Genomic DNA, 27735 nt, shown 5'->3' on the forward strand with positions numbered 1-27735 from the left:
TTTAAAACAAGTGTTTGTGAAACCAGTTATTTTTGCTAGTGGCACACAAATGACATGCTTCACCTTTAAATTTCTCATATGAGGTCTTGCACGAGACAGGTTCAAAAAAGGTTTCAAAACATTTTATAGTCATGCATCTTTGTCAACTTTTGATTAATCTTTTTCAGGTAGTCTCAACAGTTTGTTTTTCTAGTAACTGTGCTGTGTGTTTCATAGGTTTGCATTGAAATGTTTAGCTAAAAACATAAATAAAATGGATTATAAAGAGAAACAAAACTCCTCTATAAAACAGACATGTGAAGATTAAGGTGGAGGGAAAACATGTTTAACATGAAACATGTGACTATTTCATTTCCCTTCTTGCAGCTTCAGACAAGGCGAAATGGCCCCCGGCCCCCCAAAATAAACATGCATGAGATGGAAATAAGCTTTACAGGTGTGTTAGCAATTATGCCAATCTGTAAAAAATTTACTATACAGGGAAAGGCGCCAAATACTAAGAAATGTTTTTTCAGTGATCCTGGTCCTCTGTAGTACATTCCTCCATCACGGTGGTTTTTGGACCCTATGACTTGATTTGGAGAATTTCAAATATTTAAAGGGAACGCCTCTACACAATTTTCCCTTGTTCTCCTGTCAGGGCTCATGTAAATTTGTTCATTGAGGCATAACTATTTTTACGTGTATGTTGCGACAATTATTGTAAAATATCATTCGTGTTTTAAACATCAAACTTGTTATGATTTGTTGTAATCGTGCCACATTGCGTGTGGAGAGACAAATAACTTGACCTTGATATCGTACCACCAAAAAAGTAAAACTGACTTTGTAAGTAAATATATAATTTATATGAAATTTTCTTTATGTGGGGCCCTTTCTCAGCAAATATTAATATATGCAATTTAATGCAATAAAATCGATTAATTAATCAGCAAGTCATGTTATTAATTTGATTAAAAATTTTGATCGATTAACAGCTCTAATTTTAATTCGATTGGGTTCAATTTTGATTAATTTGAGTATATTTAAGTTATGTCCATTTTGCCAACACATAAAAGAAATTCTTAGCTTATGTCATCAATTATACAGAGAACCTTCTAACTTGGTACATTACCAAATATTAGGCTATTTTAAAAACAAATGAACAACAGGGCCCAAACTATGTTCAGCTGCTATTTATTTAGCAAATAAAACAGTCAACACAACCAAAACTGACGTAAACTTTAAAGTAAAAGTAAAGAGATATCTTGGGATTTTAACCTCCTGAGACCCGAGCGTGACTCCTGTGTGCATTTTCCATTTCTCTTTTTGATTTGTAACTAGTAGCACCTAATAAATCTGCAAAAAAAAAAAAAAAAAATTCTAGAGCAAATCGTTTTCCTAAAAATGTATGTCTACATATTTAGGCAGCGGCATAAGTTGTGAAATGTTAAATAATACCAAGCTATAGCAAGTCCGATTTTTCTTAACCCTTGTGCGACCTTCGGGACATTTTTGTCTTTTCCATTTTTGTTTTTTCGATAATTTTGGCTGTGATAATGCCAAAATGACAAAAATGTCCCCACTGAAACCCATTAAAACTGCAATATTTGATCCCAGTGCCATTAAAGCATAAAATCATGACTTCTATGCAGCCCTAGCTTCAAAATGTACATTTTTTATATTTCCACCAGATGGCGCCATTTTTCTCATGTTTAGCCTATGGAGCAAATACATGCTTTTCCCCTATTCTCTGTTTGCTGTATTATAGAGCACTGCAGACCAATTGAATAAATGATGCAGCTAAAATTATGTGGGTGTGTTGGTATGGATGTCAGAGTGTGTTTTGTATGTGTGTATTGAGAAACGTGTGTGTGTGTGTGTGTAAAAAACAGCAGTGGCATTATGTAAACAAACTTTCATTTAAAGGGTTAAATCCTGAAAATGAATGAATATTTGGTAGTTATGATCAGGACTGATGTTGGTTAAAAAATCTAAGTCAGTGAAAGTGGAAAATAATATTAATATATAATATTTTTATGACAGTTTTTGGACGCTGACATTTTCGTCCTCTAAGGACCTCTGAGGAACTTTTTTTTATTGGCGCACAAGGGTTAATCAAATAGTTTATTATGTTTTCAGGAGTGTTGGTTATTCATGTTTTTGAGACATTACAGAAATTACATCAGAAATTAGCATAATTAATTCTGATTTAAAGTAATGTCCAGCATCATCCAATCACTGCCAACCATGTTAAAATAAAATGATACACTATAAATTCTGAATCTATGTACTGATTATCATTGTCCCATGTCTGTCAAACATGTTGAGTGATCCAAACATCATCTGCAGCCTGAAACTGAACTTTTGACTGGATTTTAGGGTTGAGTGCACTTAGCTGTATAGAGAGCTCTAGGGTGCTCCCTTGCTCCCTATTTAGTGAATGACTTAACCTCCGATAGGCCTGTCGCGATTATTAAACCCACGATTATTAAATCATCTGATCGCGATTATTTGATCTAACCTCGATTATTGTACACTTCAAATTCCAAACACATTTTAATGCCCAAATAAGGGAATTTTAAGCGAAAATATGCCATGAACGGCATTCATTTGAACTCCGAGCATCACTGAGCCGCACCGTGGATGTCAACAAGATCAGCTCTCGTCCGCAAGAGCTCAAAGCGCTTCTCAATCGTTCAGGTGCACACGCTGTCAGCAGACACTCACAACAAATATAAACGAACAAATATAAACTTTGATAGTGAAGGCAAAGTGCTCCAGTTTCACTTTAAACGATCATGTAATGGCTAATGCAGCGACAAAGAGGACGAGACACACGCTTACTCTATTTCTGTGGAGTAATAAAATGATAAAACAAAATATCGTGGGTTTAATCAAAGAGCATTAAAATAACGTGAAAGTGAAGAAATATTTTACTATTGCATAAAATAATATTATATAATATACTGTAAATATAATAAAAATATATCTTTTATATGATTTTTCTTTACAAAAATAAAATTACAATAAAATATTTTATTATGCAATTTGTATATTTGAATTTAAATATGTAAAAATGACTTCTTGAGGTGTATGAAACACACTTGCACCTTAATAAATATGACAATTTATATGACAATTAATCATGAAAGCCCTAGGAGACAAGTAATAAAACAGACAATAAATCGTCATAATCGCAATTATTTGTTTGACGATTAATCGTCAGTCAGGTTTCATAATCGCGAAAGCCCTGACCTCAGGTGTGTTGTCTGTCTGCACTGGTCTCAGAACAGTGTGATATGTCTATATAAGTGTGATAATACACAGTAAAGAAAGGATTTCTAAGGAAAAGATACGCTAAAGTACACATTAGTGTTTATTGTGTTTATCAGCGTGGCGTTTCACAATAAATCGCTCCAATTTTAAAAATGCTTATCAGATGAAACTAGAGACTCTAATCTTTTGACTCAAACAGGTTTCAATGTAAAAACTCAATTAGGTTTCTTACCAGTTGTAGTTTTGTTGGCATTTCTCCTAAAGACAAACTCCGCTGTGGTCAGCGCCATGTTGTTTTGACTCCGTATGTCGAAAGTTTAACCCTTTAATGACAGCACAGTTTCTTCTGAACTGAGATCAGATCGGTCACACGAGGTTAAGAATCGACTGTTCAAATGAAAACTACAAAACCGATATTTTTAACCAGACTTACCCCAATGTGCTTGTTACAGCACTGTGAATTATCCTATAGAAATACCCATCGCTTGGAATTTGTCTTCCTAGGACTACAAATGTACAGCTCTGTTCATTTTGATTGCTGCAGGCATGAACCTACTCTTAAAGTTGTTTTTGATTGAGTTACAGATGTTCCAGGTTCCTGGGAACTAAAAAATGATTTAGAGAGTTAGTTATGGCCTAAATGGAGCTCCATCAGTCTTGACAGGTTAAAGAGATTGTATAGAACTGATTCGAGTTTACTGTGTGACATTCGAAAGGACTAGAGATTTGGAGTCTTCTTAAAGTAGCCCTCAAGTATGGAGAAGATTGAGCTGTTTTCCAGCATTATCTGCTGGATCAATTCCGGAAGGTCTGCTGACATGGACTGGAACTCATTACTGCACATGTTGATTTCCGTGAGGCTCCTCGTGCCAGATAGGATCTTTCCTTTAATGCCTGCATCTGTTAGTCTGTTGCTATACAAATCCATCACTGTACGTTTTCTGAGACTTGTGTAGCATCAGCAGATATCTTTGAAATTTTTTTGGAGTCCAAATAAATTCTTTGTAGAGTTTCCAACAAAGGAAATGGGTCTTCTTCCAGATTATTGTGCTACTGAAGACATCTTTCGCAGTACATGACAAAGGGATTGGATGGGGGGCAAAAACATTCTCTGGCACAGTCGTTGGTATACATCACCTAGGCATCGTAATCAGGTTGTTGAGATACAGAAAGTTGAAGAAGTCTTGTAATCTTCATAGTCTTGCGAAAATACCTGAGCTTCACAGAACAATTATTATTTATATTAGATGTAAAATTATCCCATACTTTCTGAAAACACTTCTGGTCATAGATAAAAAAAAATATTGGCAAAGCAACTGAAAAGAGTGATTAAAAACCCCCCAAAAGGGGCCTGGGTAACTCAGCGAGTAAAGACGCTGACTACCACCCCTCGAGTCACGAGTTTGAATCCAGGGCATGCTGAGTGACTCCAGCCAGGTCTCCTAAGCAACCAAATTGGCCCGGTTGCTAGGGAGGGTAGATCACATGGGGTAACCTCCTCGTGGTCGCTAAAATGTGTGGTTCTCACTCTCGGTGGGGCGCGTGGTGAGTTGTGCGTGGATGCTGCCGGGAATAGCATGAAGCCTCCACACGCACTAGGTCTCCGCGGTAATGCGCTCAACAAGCCACGTGATAAGATGCGCGGATTGACGGTCTCAGACGCGGAGGCAACTGAGATTCGTCCTCCACCACTCGGATTGAGGCGAGTTACTACGCCACCACGAGGACCTAGAGCACATTGGGAATTGAGCATTCCAAATTGGGGAGAAAACAATAAAATAAAAACAATATATAAATAATGCGTGTTGTCATTGCTTTGTATAAATTTGGTTCCCGCAACGAGTATCATGTATAAACATACATACACACCACATCTCTGCACAAGAGTGCAAGGTATTTTACAATCCGATTAAAAAAGTAGATGGATTCAAACGTTTACATGGCTAATATTTTTCGGAATACACTGGTTGTTCTGTCTGTTTTGATTCACCTAAAAGAATCGGTTCATAAGAGTCATTTGTTTGTCGGACTACATTGGTTGTTCTGTCTGTTTCGATTCACTAAAAAGAATCGGATCATAAGAGTCATTTGTTTGTCGGACTACACTGTTTGTTCTGTCTGTTTCGATTCACTAAAAATAATCGGTTCATAAGAGTCATTTGTTTGTCGGAATACACTGGTTGTTCTGTCTGTTTTGATTCACCTAAAAGAATCGGTTCATAAGAGTCATTTGTTTGTCGGACTACACTGGTTGTTCTGTCTGTTTTGATTCACCTAAAAGAATCAGTTCATAAGAGTCATTTGTTTGTCGGACTACACTGGTTGTTCTGTCTGTTTTGATTCACTAAAAATAATCGATTCATAAGAGTCATTTGTATGTGAATCGGAATACACGCGATGGATGTTGTTGTGTTTCGCCCGTGAGCACAAACTCATTTCAAAGACGTGTTTCCTTCCCATTATTTTGTGGCATACGGTCTTTTAATCTCACCAACATTCAATTCAGACATTCACAACTCGGGAAAATCTGTTTTCTTTTGCAGTGTGGCTGTAGATGGGGGAGCACCACTGCTGGAAAACATCTTTTTCGCGATGTTTTCAAACCTGTGCTTGAGTGGAACATGATCCGTCTGCAGCACAGGCGCACTTTGGTCAGACAGGAAGAAATGCGATTAAAGCGTTTACATGCCAGTATAAAGCGATTAAAATAGGAGTACTCCACATATCTTACTGCGATTATCATTACTCTGATTATTAGCATAATCGCAACATACTGTTTACATGAGCTACAGTTTAATCGTAGTATTGCCTTAATCGCATTGTAACTGCATTATGAGGGTGCATGTAAACATAGCCACTGAGTCTGCCATATATAACATTGACCTTCATGTGGATTATCTAATGATCTATGCATCCGATTACCTGTGTGTGGGCTTGTTTGAAAGGTAATCACCTCTTCTAAATAATGGTATGTGATAATTTATGTTCTGTTTATTTTTCGTGAAGTTATAAGCAAAAACGAGGCATATAAGCAACACATAATTATCAGCCATATTCTTAGCTATAACTCGCTATATTTTTGTCTGCTGGTTGTATTATACTATTTGAGAGCTTTCCAACAACATACTGTATGATTGCATAAAGTGCAATTTTATTTAATGCATTATCAGAACGGAAGACTTCTGATTTGTCTGTAATTTTCAAAGCACTTGTTCAGTTTTGGTCATAGTGCCTACATGCATTAGAAAGTAGAGCTTCTAAGCTTTCAAACGATACCTATTTTGTGTTTGTCAAGACTGTAGTTATTAATATTTTGACGATTATTTTTTTTCCTGTGGGCCCATCCGAGCTTAAAGGGTTGAAGGCAGAAATATGAAGCTAATTTATCCATTTTATAAAAGTACTTTTTTTTATTTGAACGCTAAAGTTGTTTAAACTGTCGTTTTTTACAGTCGTTTTAGGGTTTACGGCGTTGTGTCGTCATTGCAACAAAGTTGTAAAATTAGATTTAAAGCTGAAGTGAGTAATTTCTGCGCCACAAGTGCCACCAAATAGAATTGCAAAAAGAAACGTTTGTTTTCTGCTGTTAATGGAACAAACAGATAGTCCCGCCCCAACTCACACCAATGCTTTTGTGAATGTTATTGTGTCAGTAGCGCCACAGAGACACATTGTTTTGAGTTTTCAAGAAAATTAACCGACGAATCGCTTACATTCAGTTATCTCTGCATATTAAGCTAGGATTGGAGAAGTATTATAACACCAAAAAAAACTTCAGCTTCAAAACGATTAGGAAGTGATTTTATCACATTAAAATCATGTTAACACACATATTGTTTACGTCTTGTGGCTATACTTTTCAAATAGTGAGTATATTAACATTTACGGATTGGTCCCCATTGTAAGAGTAAGTGAAATTTAAAATCACAATAATAGTAACATCCCCAAAATCTGAAATCTTTATTTCTTTATGTATAATCCCTTATGTATAAAAAGAGAAATGAGCCAACTTTACATTGTCATTGTCAGTAGATCTTGGGACTTTGGTGTGCTAAAATTTAAGAGATACATCAGGAATGCACCGTTTTCTTTTCATACTCACAAGCCAAATCAAGCACTTCATTTGACTAATTTGATAACTGAATTACACTTGAGTTACTCCTCACAAATCACTGCAAAACAACTCCCTGGATTTTCTTGCTGAGTCGTACATGTTGTGATATCTTAAATATCATGATTTCATACCTGTGGGTTGATTTATTCTTTCTGATGGAGGCCAAGCGCCCAAGATAAAACCCAGCCTCCGTAGCAGCAGGAGACCCTTCAGCTTGAATGCTGTTGATGTAAAGCAGGGAATTGTTTTTCTCCTGGGATGAGCATTAACGATGAACTCTGTGGTTTTGCCCACATCTGCCTTGGCGGTTTTGGTGGAGATTGAGATCTGCCTCTTTGCCGTGGAAATGATTCTGATTTGGTTGCATGTGTTCAGTCACCTCAAGTCAAGCCTTGTGGTCTCATCGGATTCTCCTTTTCTTCTTTTGTTGGGTGGAGGTGAGGCTGAAGTTTCCAAACAGAGCACTGGAAAGAGCTGCTGAGAATCCAGTCCACATTATTGCATGTGGACAGTAAAATCTGACCCACAAAATTAAGGCCAGACTCACAACAGGTGTTGCACTACTTGGGCCATTTCTGGTGTAGTTTTACATCAGCAACAGCACAATCCAATGGCGCCAGTGTGATGCAAGAAGATTTAAAGTTTAATATTCAAACTTTAGGAGCAAATGCATATTTTATGAAATAAAAGGATGCTTTTTAGCTGTTGTTTATGCAAATATTTAATGGTCGATGAACAATGAGAAGAAGACAGTTGGCAAAACTGACCCAAAACTCATTACAGATAAAAGTGGGTTCAATTTAATTGGTTTAGAAGTTTCTAGCACACTATATAGAGGCTTTCTGTAACATGACCACTTTTTCCAGTGCTTGCACTGTATCAGAGTTAAACCACAGAAGAACTCGTCTACAGACTTTCGTTTTTTTTCATAGCTGGCCTGGACAGACCCTTCAGCACTCATTCTGTCAGCTGGAAGATTTGTTTTTGCTGCTGCACATATGGCAGACACTGAGAAGTCTTTGCAGCGTGAACACTACTGCGGCTTGAACTGTCGGGATTGCGATCCCTAGAGCTACTTTTGCTGCATTTTTGTGAGGAAGGGGGTGAAACTGAACAAAACAAAAGCTTTATTGTGTCGGGCAGCCATACATCAAATTTCAGTCTTTGAAAATCTTCAGACTGGGATCATTTGGAGTTAATGTCAGACCTAGATGGAATATGCATGTACAAAAATCTGCAGATTTCAGCAAAATTGCGACATCTGTCATTTACAGATGTCAGGTTCTACACATTCCCCACCGCTTGCATGTTTGTTTATTAAATATTGTGGTCAGTTTCATGATGCTTTCAGCTACCAATAAGGGTGTATAACTCTCAGTCCCTTCTAATAGATGTTACTGTTTAAATACCTTCTGCCAAATTTTGAACAAAAGTCTGTTCCTGCTTATTGTAGTAAATTTGTCAAGAGATTAATTTCCATTTGTCCTCTCCATTTCGTCAAGTTATTACAGTCAAAGCGTTGCACCCTTTGGGATCTAACTCTTCATCTGAAATAGGCCTAAGAATGTTTTCAACATCAGAGTTATCAATTGGAGTCATGACTTCTGGGACATCATCTGTCATTTATATCAGAAGTAAGTAGTCATTTAGCAAATGGAATTATTCAAATAAACCTACAGCGCCTACACAGAGAAAAATATGACGGAGCGTTTGACATATATGCATGCGGAAGATGTGCTTTGAAGGTGTGATATCAAGCAGAAATATAGTGAATTGGATTTCTGAAAGCATAACTGGACACGCCTTTCTGAAATTCTCATTGGTCAACTGATTCGACAAAGCTCGCAAAAAAGTTAAGATTTTCTCAAGTTAAGGTTGTAGTACCAGAGCGTCACTTTCACAAACCCTTGCGTTTTTTTCTCTACATTCTTGCGACACATTATCCCTATTGAGTCTACGAATTCACACACTGCAAAAAATCACATTCTTACTAGCCCTATTTGGACGGGACTAGTTTTCCCTGAGGAGGTTAGTGAAATTCTTGTTTCACAGACGTACTTTGTGATTTGAATCCCATCCGAATCTGACAAGTCTGTGTTTTTCTCACACAACCCCTGTAGAAATTCCAGAGTAAATTACCTACTGTTTTTTGGCAAACTCAAGGGTCCTCTGAGCAATCTAATCCCGTCCGAATAGGGCTTTACTGAGTATTTTGGTCTTATTTTTCAGTAAAAATACCTAAACATTCTTAAAACAAGAAAATAGTACTTGAGAAGCAAAATGGCATAAGATCTTAAGCCTTGTTTTCAGAGAAATCTCAGTGTTTTTTTTTTTTTTTTTTTTTTTTTTGTCTTACCCCATTGGCAAATATTATAAATATAGCATCTGGCACAGTCTAAACTCTAATGTGTAGGCATCTTTTAAAGTAGATTTATTATTGGGTCAATCACCCTGGTGTTCTCTTTGAACTAACAACCATCCAATTACCATCCCTGAGCTTTAACCACTGCGCTACATCACCTTTATCAGAATGCTGTCCATGTTACTTGGTGCTTCAACAACATCCAGTAAAAACATGTACATATCAAATAAGTTTAAACCATCGAAGGGACATATCATTATTAGGGATGCACCAATATGAAAATTTATAATTTAAATTACCGATTTTTTGCCACTTACCTTATATTGTCATCAGATCATTGTTTTACTTTGGAATTATGCTTTAAATTTTTACAAAGAGGTACAAAAGCTTTTTCACTGTTCTAACAATAAATAATTTCAACTGAACATGGATTGGATCTGTTGAACACATGAAAGGCCAACATTTTAAAGAGAGCCACAATGAAAGACAAATAAAAGTTAAAAAGATATTAAATATGATAACATGATGATTGATATGAACATTTTTGTTTTGTACTTATTCTGTAAACATTTTTGCACTTCTGTTTTTGTAGTTCAAAACAACAGAACTTACATTTCACATGTTTGTACTGTATATGATGGAAAATTACAAATTCATACTATGCATATGTTGAGCAATTCCAGGGAAATGTCAGCCACATCATGGTAAAATAAAAAGTTTAAACCAAAGGAGCAAAACCCCTTTTAGATTCTGTATTATAGTGGTATAATGTATAATGGCGTCCGGACCGCTAGAGGGTGCTGCATGCTCACACAATGCTGACTTAAGCGCTGAATGGAGAAACAAAGCCTTTTAAGTAGTAATCGTGCAAGGCCATATTATAGTGGTATAATGGACAATGGATAATGCTGTACAGACCGCTAGAGGGTGCCGCTTGCTCACAGAGTGCTGACTGGAGCGCTGAATGGAGAAACCTAGCCTTTTAAGAAGTAATTGTGCAAGGCCATATTATAGTGGTATAGTGGTATAATGAACAATGGATAATGCCGTACAGACCACTAGAGGGTGCCGCTTGCTCACACAGCACTGACTGGAGCACTGAATGTAGTCTATATTTTCAAATGCAGCCTTTTAAGTTTTAGTAATCGCGCAAGGCCATATTATAGAGGTATAATGGACAATGGATAATGCCGTACAGACCGCTAGAGGGTGCCGCTTGCTCACAGAGCGCTGACTGGAGTGCTAGATGGAGAAATTTAGCCTTTTAAGTAGTAATCGTGCAAGGCCATATTATAGTAGTTTAATGGACAATGGATAATGCTGTACAGACCGCTAGAGGGCGCTGCATGCTCACACAGCGCTGACTGAAGCGCTGAATGGAGAAACATAGCCTTTTAAGTAGTAATCGTGCAAGGCCATATTATAGAGGTATAATGGACAATAGATAATGCCGTCCAGAGTGCTAGAGGGCGCTGCATGCTCACACAATGCTGACTGAAGCGCTGAATGGAGAAACTTAGCCTTTTAAGTAGTAATCACGCAAGGCCATATTATAGTAGTTTAATGGACAATGGATAATGCCATACAGACCGCTAGAGGGCGCTGCATGCTCACACAGTGCTGACTGAAGCGCTGAATGGAGAAACATAGCCTTTTAAGTAGTAATCGTGCAAGGCCATATTATAGTGGTATAATGGACAATTGATAATGGCGTACAGACCGCTAGAGGGCGCTGCTTGCTCACACAGTGCTGACTGGAGCGCTAAATGGAGAAACGTAGCCTTTTAAGTAGTAATTGCGCAATGCCATATAATAGTGGTATAATGGACACTGGATAATGCTGTACAGACCGCTAGAGGGTGCCGCTTGCTTGCTGACTGAAGCACTGAATGGAGAAATTTAGCCTTTTAAGTAGTAATCGCGCAAGGCCATATTACTATTACAATCTGAATTCAATCAATCATGCTGCTTTAATGGATATCATACCGATGTCTCAGAAGTCAGTCTGCTGGTTTCAAAGTGTTTTGGATGGTTTCCCTCATCATGTAGCCTATAAGTAAGTGCCTTTTTTCACAACTGTCAAATCCGTTTATGGCGGTTTATGCCAACCCTTCTACGTATTGTGGCTATTATTATTTCTGTATTGTGCATTTAGATTCACAGAGTTTTTACAAAGTGTGTTACTAATTAATTATTAATCAACCATCGGTTTTTCCTATTGCCGTTTTCATACTTATAACCAATATTCCGATGGTTTTAATTTGGTCAATAATTGGCTGATAAATATCGGCAGCCGATACATCGGTGCATCCATAATCGCTGTTTTACATTGGGTACTAAGCATGTACTTGGAGAATTGACTTGTTTCATTCCTATTTTATAGGTTTGACATGGTTTGACATAGTTTCTAAATCGTGAGAATGGCTTTTTTTAAATAAAAATAAAATAACTGGTGACTGACAAAATAAATCTTTGTGTAAAGTTACACCATTTATCATAGTTTCACTGCATGCAAGTGCCAAGAGTGTTGAGATCTGTGTGTGTTTGGGAGCATTGGATGGACCATTGGAATTTAAAAAAACAAACAAATGAATCCACAGAAGTATAGTAAGTGTTTTACAGACTTTATGGAAAATGTTCTGGAGGGGGGGAAGTGGTCTGGTGGCTCTATTGAAATGGGCTGATAAAAACAAGCTGGGTGGTTGTTTTTCTGTCTTAGTTAAAAGGTCTTTGCTTTGGAGGAAAACTAGAACTGAACTAGACACACAATAATGCTCTCAAATTTTACACAAGCTCTTACAGACCACAACAATGGCTCAAATTCTTCAAGTCTTGTCCATCTTTTGTAGATTTAAGAGAGTTTGTCAGTCCAGCTTTTTATGATTTTCTTTCTTGAATGTAAAAGTTACTTTCTTGGAGCTCTCAACCTTCAAAATGGACACAAAAACCCCTTTTAAAAGTTGTTCATGTGATTAAATTACAAGCCTTCTTAATCCATACAATAGCTTTGTTAGAAGAACAGACCCCCATTTCAGTCATTAATGTCTAATAATCGGTTTGGAATGACATGAGGGTGAGTAAATAACAAAATTGTAATTTCTGGTTGAACAGTACCTTTAATAATGATTGATTCATCACACAAGTAGTATGGCGTATGGTTCAGAGAGGTTTTCTCTGAATGTGCGGAGGAACTGGATTAGTTTAGCTCTGTTAGTGGCTGTGAAGCAGTACAGAGATCCATGTGTCCATCTCCCTCAGGTGTTTTCTGGGGCTCAGAAGCCCTAAATGATCCAAACCTGTTGTGAGTTTTTTTGGAGACACCGGTATGCGAGACGTGGCAGCAGCAGATCAGGCCAACCTGAAGATTTGTTCCATATGTTTCCTGAGCGTAGTCTCTCGCTCTGTCTCTCTCGCTCTCCCCTCCACCCCTCTTTTCCCCAAACTTAAAAGCTGAAATGTGTAATTTCTGCACCATTAGCAAATAAGGATTCATGTCAAACAGGTTTCCAGAACAAACCCCTGTTCCCCATTAATCAGACAAACGGATAGTCCTGCCCTATAATTTTTAATGATACTTTGTCAGGATTAGTTTTGGGTGTAATCCAATTACAAAGTAATTAGTTTCTGTAATATAATTACATTTTAGTCAAAAGTAGTGCAATGCATTACATTTTAAATTCTTGTAACCAGATTACAGTTACTGCCTTTTGATTAATTTAATTGCTTTTAAGTACGTTATAGGGTTATGCTTAGTTTGAACATATTATTTATGTTTATACCACAGGTCTGTTGATTGCATGATTCTGATTGTTTTTTTTTTTAGACGTTCTAAGGTGTGCAATTATTTTCCAGTAAACACACAGCTATGAAGTAGTTCCAGGTCTTGACCGCATAACGGTTCCATAACACTTCGTAAAATTATTTCAGTTATTTTAAAGAGCCGTACAGGCTACCACAGTAAATAAGCAAAATAAGTAAAGACACTGGTTAAGTACATCAGATAAGAATGACAAACAATGTCTATTATATCCTAAATTTATTTCAATTTCGGTTAAAATGTGCCCTTGCGCTCCCTCTCTCTCTTTCGCGCTCAGCCACACTCGCACATTTATAGACGAGTTGCAACCAACAAACAGAGCCGCACCCCACGACTTGACCAATACAACCGTCTCTATATTATCCGAGATAACGAAAATGTGCTAGTGTTTCAATATATTTCGCCCAAATCAGCCTCTTGCCCAAATATGCACTCTCGCGCTTCCCCTCCCCCTCTCTTTCGCTCTCGCACAAACTCTTACACACAGACACACGCACACAAGTACACTTAAACTTACATCTTGGCAATTTGAAGCGATGTTATTACTGACGAGACGAGACTGACAAGACGCTCCAGTAAAGCAGCGCAAGCAGCGCAATCCTACGTTGCTAGTTCTAAAGTGACGCTTTTAAACTAGCAACGAAGGATCTGGCTGTATCAAAACAAGACGCTGAATCCTTGGTGGAAGAAAGTAGTTCCGCTCACTCCACTGCATGTCTTGACCGCATTACCACCTCGGGGTGTACATTATTTTTCAATAATTTAACAGTCCGTCGTCAATTAATCCTTACAGAATACATGAATTATGGCCCCGTAACCAGGGGTGGACAGGGAAGAGAAATCGGCCTGGGATTTTACATAGAAACTGGCCCAAAAGTTGTTGAGTGGGGGGGGGGGTCCTTTTCTGCATATCGCTGCTCCCTTCGGAATATCGCAGCGCCGTTTTGTGGCCCGTTCTGCATAACGCGGCGGCTCATTTCAGCATATCGCGGCCCTTCGGCCCATTTTGTGGGCGGTCCGCCGGCCCACCCAGTTCTCCCAATGGCCAGTCCGCCCCGATCGGCCCCGAAGTGTGTCGGCCCACTGGGAAAATGCCGGTATGCCAGATTACCAATCCAGCCCTGCCCGTAATGAGAAATGTGAGGTGCTGAGTGTATAAATTGTGTGTAACAATAAACAAGAAAGAAATATAGACATTATTTTGAATTTGTTGAGTGGAAAAGTGTTTTTGGAAGTAACTTAAAAGTAATTAGTAATGTGACCACTTTTTCAATAAAATAATCAGTAAAGTAATCTGATTACAATTTTATATATATATATATATATATATATATATATATATATATATATATATATATATATATATATATATATAGATAGATATAATTAGTAATTTGTAGTGGATTACTATTTTTTAGTAATTTACCAAACACTGGTCGGGATGCTTGAACAAATGTTTTGATGGAGCAACGAAGCCACAGTTTTTATACTTTTCAATTAAATAAACTTACAAATGGATTACTTGTAGTTGCCGCTGTAATTTAACAGAAATTATTTTAACACTGAATAAAATTACACACTTCAGCTTTATCAAAATTTGTGATGATTTGAGAAATATTAAATATTCCTTAGAGGAATTTACTGGTGTCTTCAATTGTGAAACAATATGAATTAGAAACAGTTATTTGGACTGTAAGTTCACATTTATTCGAATAGCATACAATAACATAACATAATGAATATACAGTTAACCTGATTTCAACAAAACATCCCTATTGTCTGGCTATATTAAACCCAACGCTCTCCATGGAGCTACTGTCTTTCTGGAAGTTCAGAGGTTCGATTTCATTGAGTTATCCAGTCCTGAAGAACAAGCCAAATCCTACACTGAAGTCTCCATCTGCTGGTGTTTTGTCTTACTGCTGGACAAATGTGCACATTCTTTAACTTTCTGAGGTGAACAAGATTTACTGACCACAAAACATGATTTTTATTTATTTTTCTAAAGAAACAACATCTGAATTGGATACAGGTGACACAACACTGCTGGTTAACAAACACTTGTTGCAATTACAGTAAGTTCTGAGAATCAGGGAAACTCTTTTGTAAACTACAACCAACCAGGTGGTCCATACAAAGTTCAGGATTTTCATTCTGCGATCTGACAGAATGTCTGTCCATATAATATTCGAGAGGAAATAATACCATAAATAAAAAGTTACACAAAAATTAGCATGCAATATCAGAAATTAATTTTAAAATTTTGTTGTATGACATTTGCTGTTCATAGAAATATCGCTAAAACAGTTCAAAAGTACCAATGAATAATGCCCATTTTCTAAAATACAAAAGTATTCAATTCGTAGATTCTTAAAAACAATGAACAAACTGGCCAAACTGGTACATTTTGTTTCTTTTTCTTTCATTCTTGACAGTTGTTTCTTGAAGCAAATAAGTATTTATAGAAATTCAATACACTGGGGAAATTATTATTCACGAATATGTGACTAGATTTTTCACCCAGTTAAAAGGAATTCAATGTAAACAGTAACTATGAAAGCCTATTTATCTATTGCATACTGTGTTGTTTATTTTAAAACAAGCCCAATTCATTCGTACTTGACATCCCGGCAGAATATCCCACTAGGCATACTGTCATGCCATTAAAATCCTAACCAAATTCAAGTATTGAGTGTTAAGCCACTGCAGATATGATGCTCTTGATTAAGGGTTAAATTAGGTTCTGTACATCACTGTGATGGCATGAAAGAATATTGTATTGCATTAGGATGAATTTTATGACTATCCTAAGATTGATTACAAATGCTCTCCTCCAGTGGAAAGATGGTTTACGTTGGTAAGAACCACTCAGCTCACTTTCTGTGGTTGCCCAGTTGCACCGCATTGTGACTTGATACGCACCGGAAAGTGGGCGGTTGAATCTCCCAGTATTTCACTGGGTTGGCAAATAAACTGATCCTAGTGTAAAGGGTCTTTTTTGCTCTGGCTCTCAAAGGGCAGAAGTCATTTACTCCAACATAGCTGATGCTGTTGGCATGTAGATACATTACCTAACGGAGGAAATGGAGTTGATCAGATGTCCTTACACATGGCTAGTATGTGTTTCTGTTGCATACATATTTATGGGTTAGATAGCAGAAGTTTTCTTTACCTGCAAATATTTCAGGGTGTTCAAGCCAGGAGGAACTTTTTTCAGTTTATTGTTGTCCAGATGTATTTCTCTGATTTTGGGAATGCCGGCGAAAGTTCCGTTCTCCACAGACTTTATTTGATTGAAATCGAGCCACAACCTGTAAAAGACACATCTTAAAACGTGACTTATGTAATTTCTGCACCACAAAAAACTTGCTGCCACAATGTCCCACTAGTACACCGGAGTACACTTCCCAAAGTCAAAAGAGCCCTCCACCATATTCTGGTGCCCTCAAGAGCCTCAGTACACTGGCCCAAGTCCATGTCTCTACAATTTTCAGGTCCCGAGATATGGTGTTTCTGGGGGGTTGCTGTACTGCCCCAAGTGAAAAGAGGCCACCCCCATGTCTCTACGATTTTCTGTTCCATAGATATTATCCCTCTGTGTTTCAATACGTCATAGCACAAAAAAACTTGCCGCCACAATGTCTCACCTGTACACCGGAGTACACTTCCCAAAGTCAAATGAGCGCTCCACCATATTCTGGTGCCCTCAAGAGCCTCAGTACACTGGCCCAAGTCCATGTCTCTACAATTTTCAGGTCCTGAGATATGGTGTTTCTGAGGGGGTTGCTGTACTGCCCCAAGTGAAAAGAGGCCACCCCACGTCTCTACGATTTTCTGTTCCATAGATATTATCCCTCTGCATTTCAATACGTCATAGCACAAAAAAACTTGCCGCCACAATGTCTCACCTGTACACCGGAGTACACTTCCCAAAGTCAAATGAGCCCTCCACCATATTCTGGTGCCCTCAAGAGCCTCAGTACACTGGCCCAAGTCCATGTCTCTACAATTTTCAGGTCCTGAGATATGGTGTTTCTGAGGGGGTTGCTGTACTGCCCCAAGTGAAAAGAAGCCACCCCCATGTCTCTACGACTTTCTGTTCAATAGATATGATCCTTCTGATTTTCAGTGTGAAGTCGCCTGTCAGGCAAACATCGTAGCCTTGATCACTTATAAACTTCATAGCACACCTCTCCTCATTAGCTGGTTTATTTGACACCTCATTCATGGGTGAATGACAAAAGGTGCGGGACAAGTTACGTGCCAATGTTTTGGCAGAAGAAGAATTGACGAAGGTCAATGAAGGACCTAAACGAAGGTCAGAGCAACAGTAAAAGTGGTGCCTAACGGCTGTCCCATTGGTCAGACAACAGGTTGTCCTGTCCCAAATGCATGCTATTGGTGCAGACAATCTTGCTGAAAAGATCAGCATTGCTGGAAATCAGCTTATGTTGTGTTTTTGGGTGCTGGTCCACTGCAAAAAATGATTTTCAAGACAAAACACGACAAAAATAATTTTTTGCAGTGTCTCCAAGCATGGAATGCAGGTGTGCTGGTGTCCCCACCAGGCTTTTAAACTAGCTTAACCAGCTTTATCAGAAATACCATGCTTAGCACCAAACCAACACTACCCAGCATACACCAGCCTAGACCAGCAAGGGAATTACATGCTGGTTAAGCTGGTCTTTTTAGTAGGGAGGGATGCTTCGAGACACTTTATTTACAATTTTCAAGGAAGTCAACCCACGAATGGCTTACTTATAGTTGTCTCACATTAAGCTGGGATATGGGAAAATATTTTTAACATCTAGAATCCTATAGGGGGGAGTTTTTTTTTTAATAAGGCCATTCCATGACTCAAGGTGTCACATCTTTACCTTTGTAGACTTTTTAATCGCAAGAAATCCTCTGCCTCTAGTTTGCCAATCTTGTTATAGTCCAAGTGAAGTTCGTTGAGGGAAGACGGGAGACCTGTGGGATACAAATAAATGTGATGACTTGCTATACTCATTCGTCACTTGAGTGCTCAGTCGTGCTAATGGATCCTTCAGTACATCAATAAATTTGTAAGAACTTTGTGTTACAAGACCCACATCTTTAAGGTTTTCTTCCAGATGTGGGAATGTCTGTTGGTTCTCAGGTCTCATGTTAACACTTACCACTAGGCACTGCTGTGAGCTTTGATTCCGCTATTCTCAAGTAGAGAGTTGCCATATCATCAAAAGCCCCTGGTTCAATCCCGCTGTTTGCAATTGGATTCGCACTCAGCTCTAGAGACATCAAAAAGTATTCCAAGTAACTAGTCATTTAGATGATACCTTTGTCCAAAGCTATCTACAGTACTCTTAGGAACAATCCCCTGTTGCTCAAGAACACAGTGCTTATGGATCACTCCTTGTGTGGATTGAATCAGCAATGTTTGTTTACATTAGCTTTAATGTAACCTTTAACCACACAACCTCTATTCTCAGATAATTATCAAGAGTTTCAGCCAATTGTATTGGGTTTAGACAGTTAGTAAATGGAGACCTTCATGTAGACACTAGGTGGCAGAATGTTCTTAATCTGTAAATGACCCACTAGCATGTAGCTCTGTTAAGTGAAGTGAGCTCAGTTTGTTCATTTATTTTGCTCTTGTGTTAGACACAAATACTGCCCTGCAAAATGCAGTAACTACACATGTAGTCAAATCAGACCGAAATCTGGTTTCTCTGACTACGATCTGTCCTGTGACAGACGGATTTGGCTCAACTTTGCTCAGATTCTGAGAAAACTGAGACTGATTAATAATCCACATTTGGCTGGACAATCAGCCTTGGCTCAGACCATGTTCATTTTAGATACTTTGGAGACCTACCTAAAACATTTAGGTCTTGCATTCCTTTAAATGCTCCTTTTGGGATTCGGCTGATCTTGTTGTCATGCAGTCTCATCGATTGAATGCCCTTGGGAAGGTTCTCAGGTATTTGCGTCAGCTCGTTATATGACAGGTGGAGAATCTTGAGTTTGTCCATGTTGCGAAATGCCTTTGGGTGAACCTTAGATATTTGGTTATTGAGGAGAAACAGGGCCTGCAAAAACAGACAAGGAACTGAGAAAAATACAATGATATAGACCCCATTTGACTGAAGAAAGTCATTAACGTTCTGTCTGATGTTCTTACATAGCAGCATATGTTATGGCATAGGAATAATTGGGTAATCAATTCTGAATGTTCAGGAAGATGCTGGAAATTCTGAGTCTTGTTGTTTGCAAAATATAGACTATTTTTATTTTCTTATACTCTTTGTTTTTTGTGCTTCTTTGTCTGCATTCCGTCTGCTCAGCAAGAAAATGTAACCATTTTACCACCAATCACGAGCAAATATTTACCACAACTATGAGACAGTCCACAGTAGATGCAAATATCAATAACACCCAGAGTCCAGAATTCCACATAATCCCGCTACCACATATCCACTTCCCAGCAATCCTGCATGTCTCCAGATGTTCTTGTTTAAACCCCAATATAATGTGACTCTAAAAATGCCTTGAAAGCAGCGTTTGATGGGATGTTTGTTGCTCACATAGAGATTATTCAAGCCCTCAAAATCATCTTCCTTGATTTCGGTGATGTCATTGTTTTGGAGATCGATGAGCACTGTGTTTGCTGGAATGTCCTTTGGCACTTTGGTAAGACCTGTCAAGACAACAATCGTGCATTTAATGACATCATCCACATTAAAACCATTGCAAAACCAATTCTCTAAGTGACAAGCAACACAATCAAGCCCAGCAGTATCTGGCCTGTATCAACTGTTGAATATACTTTAGTTGAATTTTGAAAAGCATGGTAACTCTTTACAGTAAAGCTGTATAAACTGTAATTCTTTCGATGTTAGAATACATGCTCCCATCCAAACTTAATATGTAGAAACAACACAAAGTTAGCCATTTGTAAGTTGATTTCCTGGAAAAATTAGTAAACACTGTGGCTCTGTGGTGCTATTGAAACATTCATCTATGTTTGAGCGCCCGACCAGACCATCAATATTGGCTCAACAAATGGCGTGAGTTCGGGACGGGACTATCTGTTTGGCGACCAATAGAAGTGTGTGTTGTCCATGCATATGTCTACCAATGACAGTAGAAAGCAGTCGTAGTACAGTTTCATGTTCAAAAGAGTGTATTTTGAAAAGCTAGAGTGCTCGACCATGCGCTAGACGTAACGGCAAGCGGGAAAATAATTATGCCCTAACCTTTATCCCTCTGGAAACTTTTACACAATTCTACGCAGTCTGTCATGCTGCTCAACTTGAATGATTCATGGAATTTGTTATAGTAAATTTAATCATTAATAAAAGAAAAGAAATGCTTACCCTGATCTGAGCACTGCAGAACTCTCTTTGAGCACCGGCACCATTCGGGACAGTTCGAATCAAAGTTATCGTCGTAATTATCGTAATCGCCATCATCGTCATCGTCGTCGTCATCATCATCATCACCCACATCTTGTTGCATGATGTCATTATTCTTCATGAAATCCATGACGTTGATTGGCTTGTACGGTTTTGCATGACACAACGCCAGTAGGGTGAGCAGTAAAAGTGCCTTCATGGTGCCGTTTTTATTTGGATCTTCAGTCAAGTCCAGTTAGCCCTGTGAGCATGAACGCAAATCATTGTTTAATTTGCACTTTGTAAAATTAAACACTGTTGCACACAAATGGTAACACTTCCTTTACTGTTGTTGTAACATTTATTATGTTTCACACAATAAAAGAGAAATGTTTAAAGGGATAGTTAATCCATAAATGAAAATTCTGTCATCATTTACTCACCTACTTGTCTTTCAAAACCTGTGACTTTCTCCCAGTTGAATACAAAAAGGAGTTATTTATAGCTGAATGTCCAAGCTGCTCTTTTCCATACAATTAAAGTAAACGGAGACTGCAGCAAGTCAAGATTTGCAGTAGCTAACAACTTAAATTTCAGGGCCTCACACAAAGCTATCAAATGGTGTCAGAAGAAATGTAGTACCCTAATATTTATTTTGACTACATTAATTACTTAAATTCATGACTGGTAATAAAGGCAATCCTGATTGGTTTATTAGTTAGTATCAACAAGGGGTGTAAAAATGCATTGATGCATCGGGAAGCGTCGATCTGACAGAAATTTTGATGCATCGATTACTGAATTTAAGAATGGAGTAAATCGATTATTATCAGTGTGATACAGATACCCTCTCAGATTACGAACCTTCTAGTAACAGACGCGGATCATACGAGATTGAAGGGGAAAAGCACACTTTAAATTAAAAAAGTTCATACTACTGAGTTCACTGGGTGGATGGATGCTACCAAGTTCATCTTTTTGATCAAAGTAAGTTAATCGTTGTTGCTGTCTTCACCAAAAACAATATATTATAATAATATTGCTCTATATCTCCAGGAAATTTGTTATTGTTCCATAAAATAGTTTAACGACGAATAGAACAAATTCAGTGCCTAAATAAATGTTAATGAGCGAAATCTCTCACTCATTCACTCGAAGTTCAAATGAAGTATACACTGACACATGGCTCCACGAAAAGATAAACATTCTCGTGAACATGCTTGACAAGCGGAGCCACCTCCGTTGTACCACCTCTCCCATTGATAAATGAATAAACTTACAACATAACAAAACCAACTTTATACGCTATGTCCCAGCGTGTGTTCATTATGTTGCATTATGTTATCCTTTATTCATATCAGATATATAATGCATGTAACATTAGTATTATTTTTCAATTTGTACACTCACTGAGCACTTTATTAGGAACACTATGGTCTTTATAAAGTGCCTGACGTGGACTTCTGCTTTTGTATCCCATCCGCCTCAAGGTTCGACGAGATTCTAAGATGCTATTCTGCTCTCTACAATTGTACAGAGTGGTTATCTGAGTTACCGTAGCCTTTCTCTCAGCTCGAACCAGTCTGGCCATTCTCCGTTGACCTCTCTCAACAACAAGGCGCTTCCATCCACAGAACTGCCGCTCACTGGATGTTTTTTGTTTTTGGCACCATTCGGAGTGAATTCTAGAGACTGTTGTGTGTGAAAATCCCAGGAGATCACCAGTTACAGAAATACTCAAACCAGCTCATCAGGTGCCAACAATCATGCCATGCTCCAAATCACTGAGATCAAATTTTTTCCCCATTCTGATGGTTGATGTGAATATTAACTGAAGCTCCTGACCCGTATCTGCATGATTTTATGCACTGCACTGCTGCCACACCATTGGCTGATTAGATAATCACATGAATAAGGAGGTGTACAGGTCTACCTAATAAAGTTCCTAATAAAGTGTTTATATGCAGCCACACATAAGCCAAACCTCTTTGTGACTCTAGTGCTCAAGTCTTGTGCGTGTCATGCTGTCTGAATTAAGAACATTTAGTAAAAACTTGTAATCTTTTTTCTGCATATTTTCGAAAATGAAACATTCTTAAATAATCTAATCAAATTGAATGGTGACCAAATTTCAGATTTTACGATGCATCGTAATCGTATCGTTGTCAGTGCAAATAATTACACCCCTAGGATCATCATGAGATAGACCAATAGGAACTGATCCGAGGTTAAAGAGACTTGTTACATAATCTCATTGAATGACGCTCTTATCAACCCACCATTATGCAGATGCTTGTGAAATATCACTATGGTTACACTCATAGTTGCTCATATTTTTTGGGGGGTTTGCTGGGATATGTAGGAAGGTGCTCTCCGTACACATTGTTCATTGTTCTTTTTTTTCCTCCCAACCCAAAGAATGTTGCTCATTTTTTATGGGATTTCATTTTTACCTGAGTTTGCAACATTTCAAAGAGGAATTTATTTTCCTTCAAACTTAAAGCGCTAGTTCGCCAAAATATGAAAGTTTGAGAAACTGTCATCATTTATCCACCCACATGTCATTTCAAATCCAAATGACTTCTTTTCTTTGTGGAACAAGAGTAGAAATAATAATAATAATAAAAAAGAAAATATGACCATGCATTGAAATGTTGTCTTTGTAATGAAACTGAAAGGCGACTAACATTCTGCCTATCATCTCCTTTTGTGATCAACTGAAGAATTCATACAGGTTTGAAATGACATAAAAGTGAATAAATTATTACAAGTCTATCACTTTAAAATTTGGAGATGGTTTACTGGCAAATGTTAGCACCAGTATCAAAACGCTTGAACTCTAGAAAGTAGATGCATTGTTGGATGCTTAGCTGTTGCTCAACATCATGATTTTAAAAGAGATTTCAGCACCAAAACACTTAATAAATAGATTTTTCTCTCCTGAGCAATTCAAAACATTCCTCTCAGATGAATTCAATTGTTTATTTTTCTATTAAACATGTCATAAACACAAGAGAGGTAGTTTGTACAGCATCACACAATCTTTGCCCAAGAAGATCCCCAAGGGTACTTAAAAAACAAACTCAATAATTCAATTTTAAGCTGTGCCACTGTTTTGATATCCACTTGTGTAGATTCTGGTGAAGATGACATACCTGACGAATCTGTGCAATCCTTGTTTAACTCAAGTTAGCCTCCAGGAATGAGTTCAGTAAAGACATCAGGATTTATTGAAGCTCTGGACCTGAAATGCAGCACACATGAAAGCCGAAAGATGGAGATCACGCTCGCCAAAGCATGAGAGCACAAGGATGCTGCTGGTTGAAGGAGCAGTTTTTGAATAAGGGGTTGGAACGGCACACAGCTCTGCTGGATGTTTAACTAGCACTGAACACTCATTGTTACCGGTCGTATGTTTTCCATTAACACTTGAAACTTTGCCAATTTTGTACACGTACATTTTCAGTGGGCGTCTGGGATGCTCTCATACGTCCTCATCGTGCTTTACATTGCCAGTGGGTGGCCTCTACTTATCAGAAATTTGACTTATCGAAATATTTCAGAGTGTGCTGAAGCATAATTTTGCGTTATTTCTTGGGCTTCTATTTTTAGATCAAATGCTGATTCATTATTGTGATAATATTGAAAATTACTTTTCCACATTTCATCAAAACGAAACGAAGGAAATGGTTTGATAACACTCAAATTGCCCTCAGATTTTCTTTGGTAGACACATGTATAAAATTCATTGCATAGACACCAAAATATCGAAGCAAGTGGCATCTTCAGACAAACGCTGCTAGAGCTTTTCTCATACTTAACTTCACTTATCTCAGCCCATTTTGCAATGACTTTAAACCAACTGGTGTCAATGTGATTTTGGTGGATGTATGAAGTCAGTTCCCCTCAAGTTCACACAGGTGTCCTTGCAGAGGATCCACAAGAATAATTCAAGAAAGTGCCTTCATTTTGAACGCTCTACCAAACTTGATTTTGTCAAATGTTTTGCTTGTGATCTTGTAGTGTTAATTTACAACTGACATCATTTACAATTTGGTAAGAGGAAAGCATGTTTTGGACCATCACAGCTGATTCATTCTTTGACTGAATGTATGCTAAAAAAAAATGGTATTTGCAAAGTCTGATCTAAAACTTGCTGTTGCATAATAACTTTTCCAGGCTTTATGTGGCCGTTTACTTACAGCAGCACAAAACGTGACCCCTCTCCGTTCTCAGGGCAGTACTGGTGGCGCCACATATGCCTGAGTTTGGCTGGGACTCTGGAGATGATGGAAGTTCCTGTGTCTCATGGTTTCTCTGTTCATTCTCCCGAGACTCATTGGCCAGCATTCTTTCCAATATGATAACCAACCTCAAGCCAGTAAATGTTTGTGGTGTGTTGAGTTGGTGTAGACATTATTACAGTTGCTAAATGTGAGGGTGAACCAGTAAAGGTGGAAATATATAGATGTGCTTACACGTTCCAGAAAGAGTTATAGGAAACCGGTGGTTTCCTTTCTTTTCTTTTTCAATCTTTCTTTCTCTTTTACAAATGAAACATCTTACTGGAAAACAAGTCGAATATACTGATAAAGGCCACGTCCACACAAATGTGTTTTTCGGTTGAAAATGCATTGATTTTGCCATGTTTATGCCTCTCATTTGCACTGGAAAAGCATTTTCTACTGAAAACGGCGACTTTCAAAAATGCACTCTTGTACCACATACTTCGGAAAATTATGACGTTAGGAAATGGAAAACATATTTCAACCAAACACTTATTAATGTGGACGTGGCCTAAGATAATTATTTTTGCAGTGTGTAACAGGAGCCAGCTGGTAGATAGCTGTGCAGTGTGTAAACCTCACTCACCTGACCTCAAGAGGTGCACTAGAGACTGACGCTAGAGGCTGTAGACTTTAGCCTCCTTGTTAGCGCACCCACCTCCCACACCGGTTCAAGTCCCGTTCAGAGCGGAGCAACCAGGATTGGTTACAATGGTGCCGTGATCCGGATGGGAGAGAGGTTTAGAGGGATGAGTGTAACGGGAGTCAGCTGGTAGGTAGCTGTGCAGTGTGTAAACCTCACTCTCCTGACCTCAAGAGGTGCACTAGCGACTGACGCTAGAAGTCATAGCTTTAGCCTCCTTGTTAGCGCACCCACCTCCCACACCGGAGACGCCGGTTTGAGTCCCGTTCGGAGCGGGACGACCAGGACCGGTTACAATGGTGCTGTGACCCGGATGGGAGTGAGGTTTAGAGGGGTGAGTGTAATGGGAGCCAGCTGGTAGATAGCTGTGCAGTGTGTAAACCTCACTCTTCTGACCTCAAGAGGTGCACTAGCGACTGATGCTAGAGGCCATAATCTTTAGCCTCCTTGTTAGCGCACCTGCCTTCCAGGCCGGAGACACCAGTTTGAGTCCCATTCGGAGCAGGGCGACCAGGATCAGTTACAAGTGCACTGGATAAACATCATGATAAATGTCAAAGTTATGATGTGTGCGATCGTGTCGTAAATGTTTAGTTGCAGATGGAGTAGCCTAAGTGTCGACTTTGTTTGAAAAGGAAAGGTAGAAATGTAGGAATGTGCTTGGAAAGAGTGGTAAGAAACCAGTAGTTTCCCTCGCTCTTTTCCAATCTTTCTCATTTTTTTTCTGTTTTACATCCTCAATTTCTCCCATAAAAAGAAAACACAGGAGTAAACAACATTGCAATACTCAGTTTTTTGTCTGATTTTCCAGTAAAAACATTTAAACATCTTTAAAACAAAATAAATTTACTTTCTTTATAAATTAAATAAGTTTTTATTTCCTGTTTTTTTCTTTGTTTTAAGTATAAACCTCTAAATTTTGCTCAATTTGTGCTTAAAACAAAATAATCAATATGTCAATGGAGTGAGAAAAACAAACTTAATTCAATGTATATTCTCTGAAAACCAGACTTAATATTTTATGTATCTTGGGATGAGCCAATGTATCGGCCGCAGATATTTATCAGGCAATCGGCAAATCGGTTTTAAGCATGAAAACGCCGATATGAAAAAACGGTGGTTCATTTATAATTAATTATCATCACACTTTGTAAAAACTCTTTGAATTCAAATGCACAATCCAGAAATAATAATAACCACAATATGTAGAAGGGTTGGCACTCCTAAGAACATGTAATATATAATTTTAATAATTCTCGTTCACACATTGAGGAAAAACCATTGTTACAGAAGTGACTGTTGTGAAAGCAGCACTTACCTATACATGATGAGGTAAAACCATCCAAAACACTTTGAAACCTGCAAACTTTGACTTCTGAGACATTGGTATGGTATCCATTAAGGCTCCACGATTGATTGAGTTAAGATTGAAATCACAATAGGTCTTGCATGATTACTAAAACTTGACAGCTTAAAAATAGACTGTAATCAGTGCTTCAGTCAACGCTGTGTAAGCAAGCGGCGCCCTCTAGCGGTGTGTGTGGCATTATCCATTATACCACAATAGGGTGTTTTTTTCCCTTTGGTTAAAACTTTTTATTTTTCCATGATGTGGTTGACATTTCCTTGGAATTGCCCAACATTCATAATATGAATTTGTGATGTTCTATTATATACAGTAAAAACATGTAAAATGTGAGTTCTGTTGTTTTGAACTACAAAAACACAAGTGAAATTGTTTTTTAGAAGTACAAAATGATCTTTTTTCATATCAATCATCATGCTTTGATGTTTAGTTATTTTTCAATATTTTTTATATCTTTTTATTTTTTATTATAGATTTTTTTTTTTTTTTTTTTTTAGAACAATAAAAAGTATT

At 38.0% G+C, this 27735-nt stretch overlaps 2 protein-coding genes across 2 annotated transcripts; both read right to left on the reverse strand.

The window, feature by feature from the left end:
* Positions 1–3816: 3816 nt before the first annotated feature.
* Positions 3817–4455, reverse strand: omd (osteomodulin). Its single transcript, XM_051693343.1, is given in 3 exon segments — positions 3817–3864; positions 3866–4206; positions 4209–4455. Coding segments are annotated over 3 exon segments (636 nt in total).
* Positions 4456–15247: 10792 nt separating this feature from the next.
* aspn (asporin (LRR class 1)) lies at positions 15248–24293 on the reverse strand. Its single transcript, XM_051694217.1, has 8 exons — positions 24083–24293; positions 20910–21189; positions 20118–20230; positions 19409–19622; positions 18711–18821; positions 18429–18522; positions 16724–16862; positions 15248–16622 (listed from the first exon to the last, which is right to left on the reverse strand). Exons 2-8 carry the CDS (start codon positions 21145–21147, stop codon positions 16425–16427), a joined length of 1107 nt encoding a protein of 368 aa, XP_051550177.1. The 5' UTR covers positions 21148–21189; positions 24083–24293; the 3' UTR covers positions 15248–16424.
* Between the last annotated feature and the right edge of the window lie 3442 nt (positions 24294–27735).

This window comes from Myxocyprinus asiaticus, chromosome 49 (genome assembly GCF_019703515.2).
Source record: "Myxocyprinus asiaticus isolate MX2 ecotype Aquarium Trade chromosome 49, UBuf_Myxa_2, whole genome shotgun sequence".
NCBI lineage: Eukaryota > Metazoa > Chordata > Actinopteri > Cypriniformes > Catostomidae > Myxocyprinus > Myxocyprinus asiaticus.

Excerpts from the sequence above, each read along its gene's own strand:
- aspn (XM_051694217.1), bottom strand. The coding sequence starts at position 21,147 with ATGAAGGCACTTTTACTGCTCACCCTACTGGCGTTGTGTCATGCAAAA. Across the intron at positions 20,231-20,909 it reads TCTGCAGTGCTCAGATCAGG|GTCTTACCAAAGTGCCAAAG; the intron begins GTAAGCATTTCT and ends TTGTCTTGACAG. Across the intron at positions 16,863-18,428 it reads CGATTAAAAAGTCTACAAAG|GTTGTGGCTCGATTTCAATC; the intron begins GTAAAGATGTGA and ends TGTCTTTTACAG.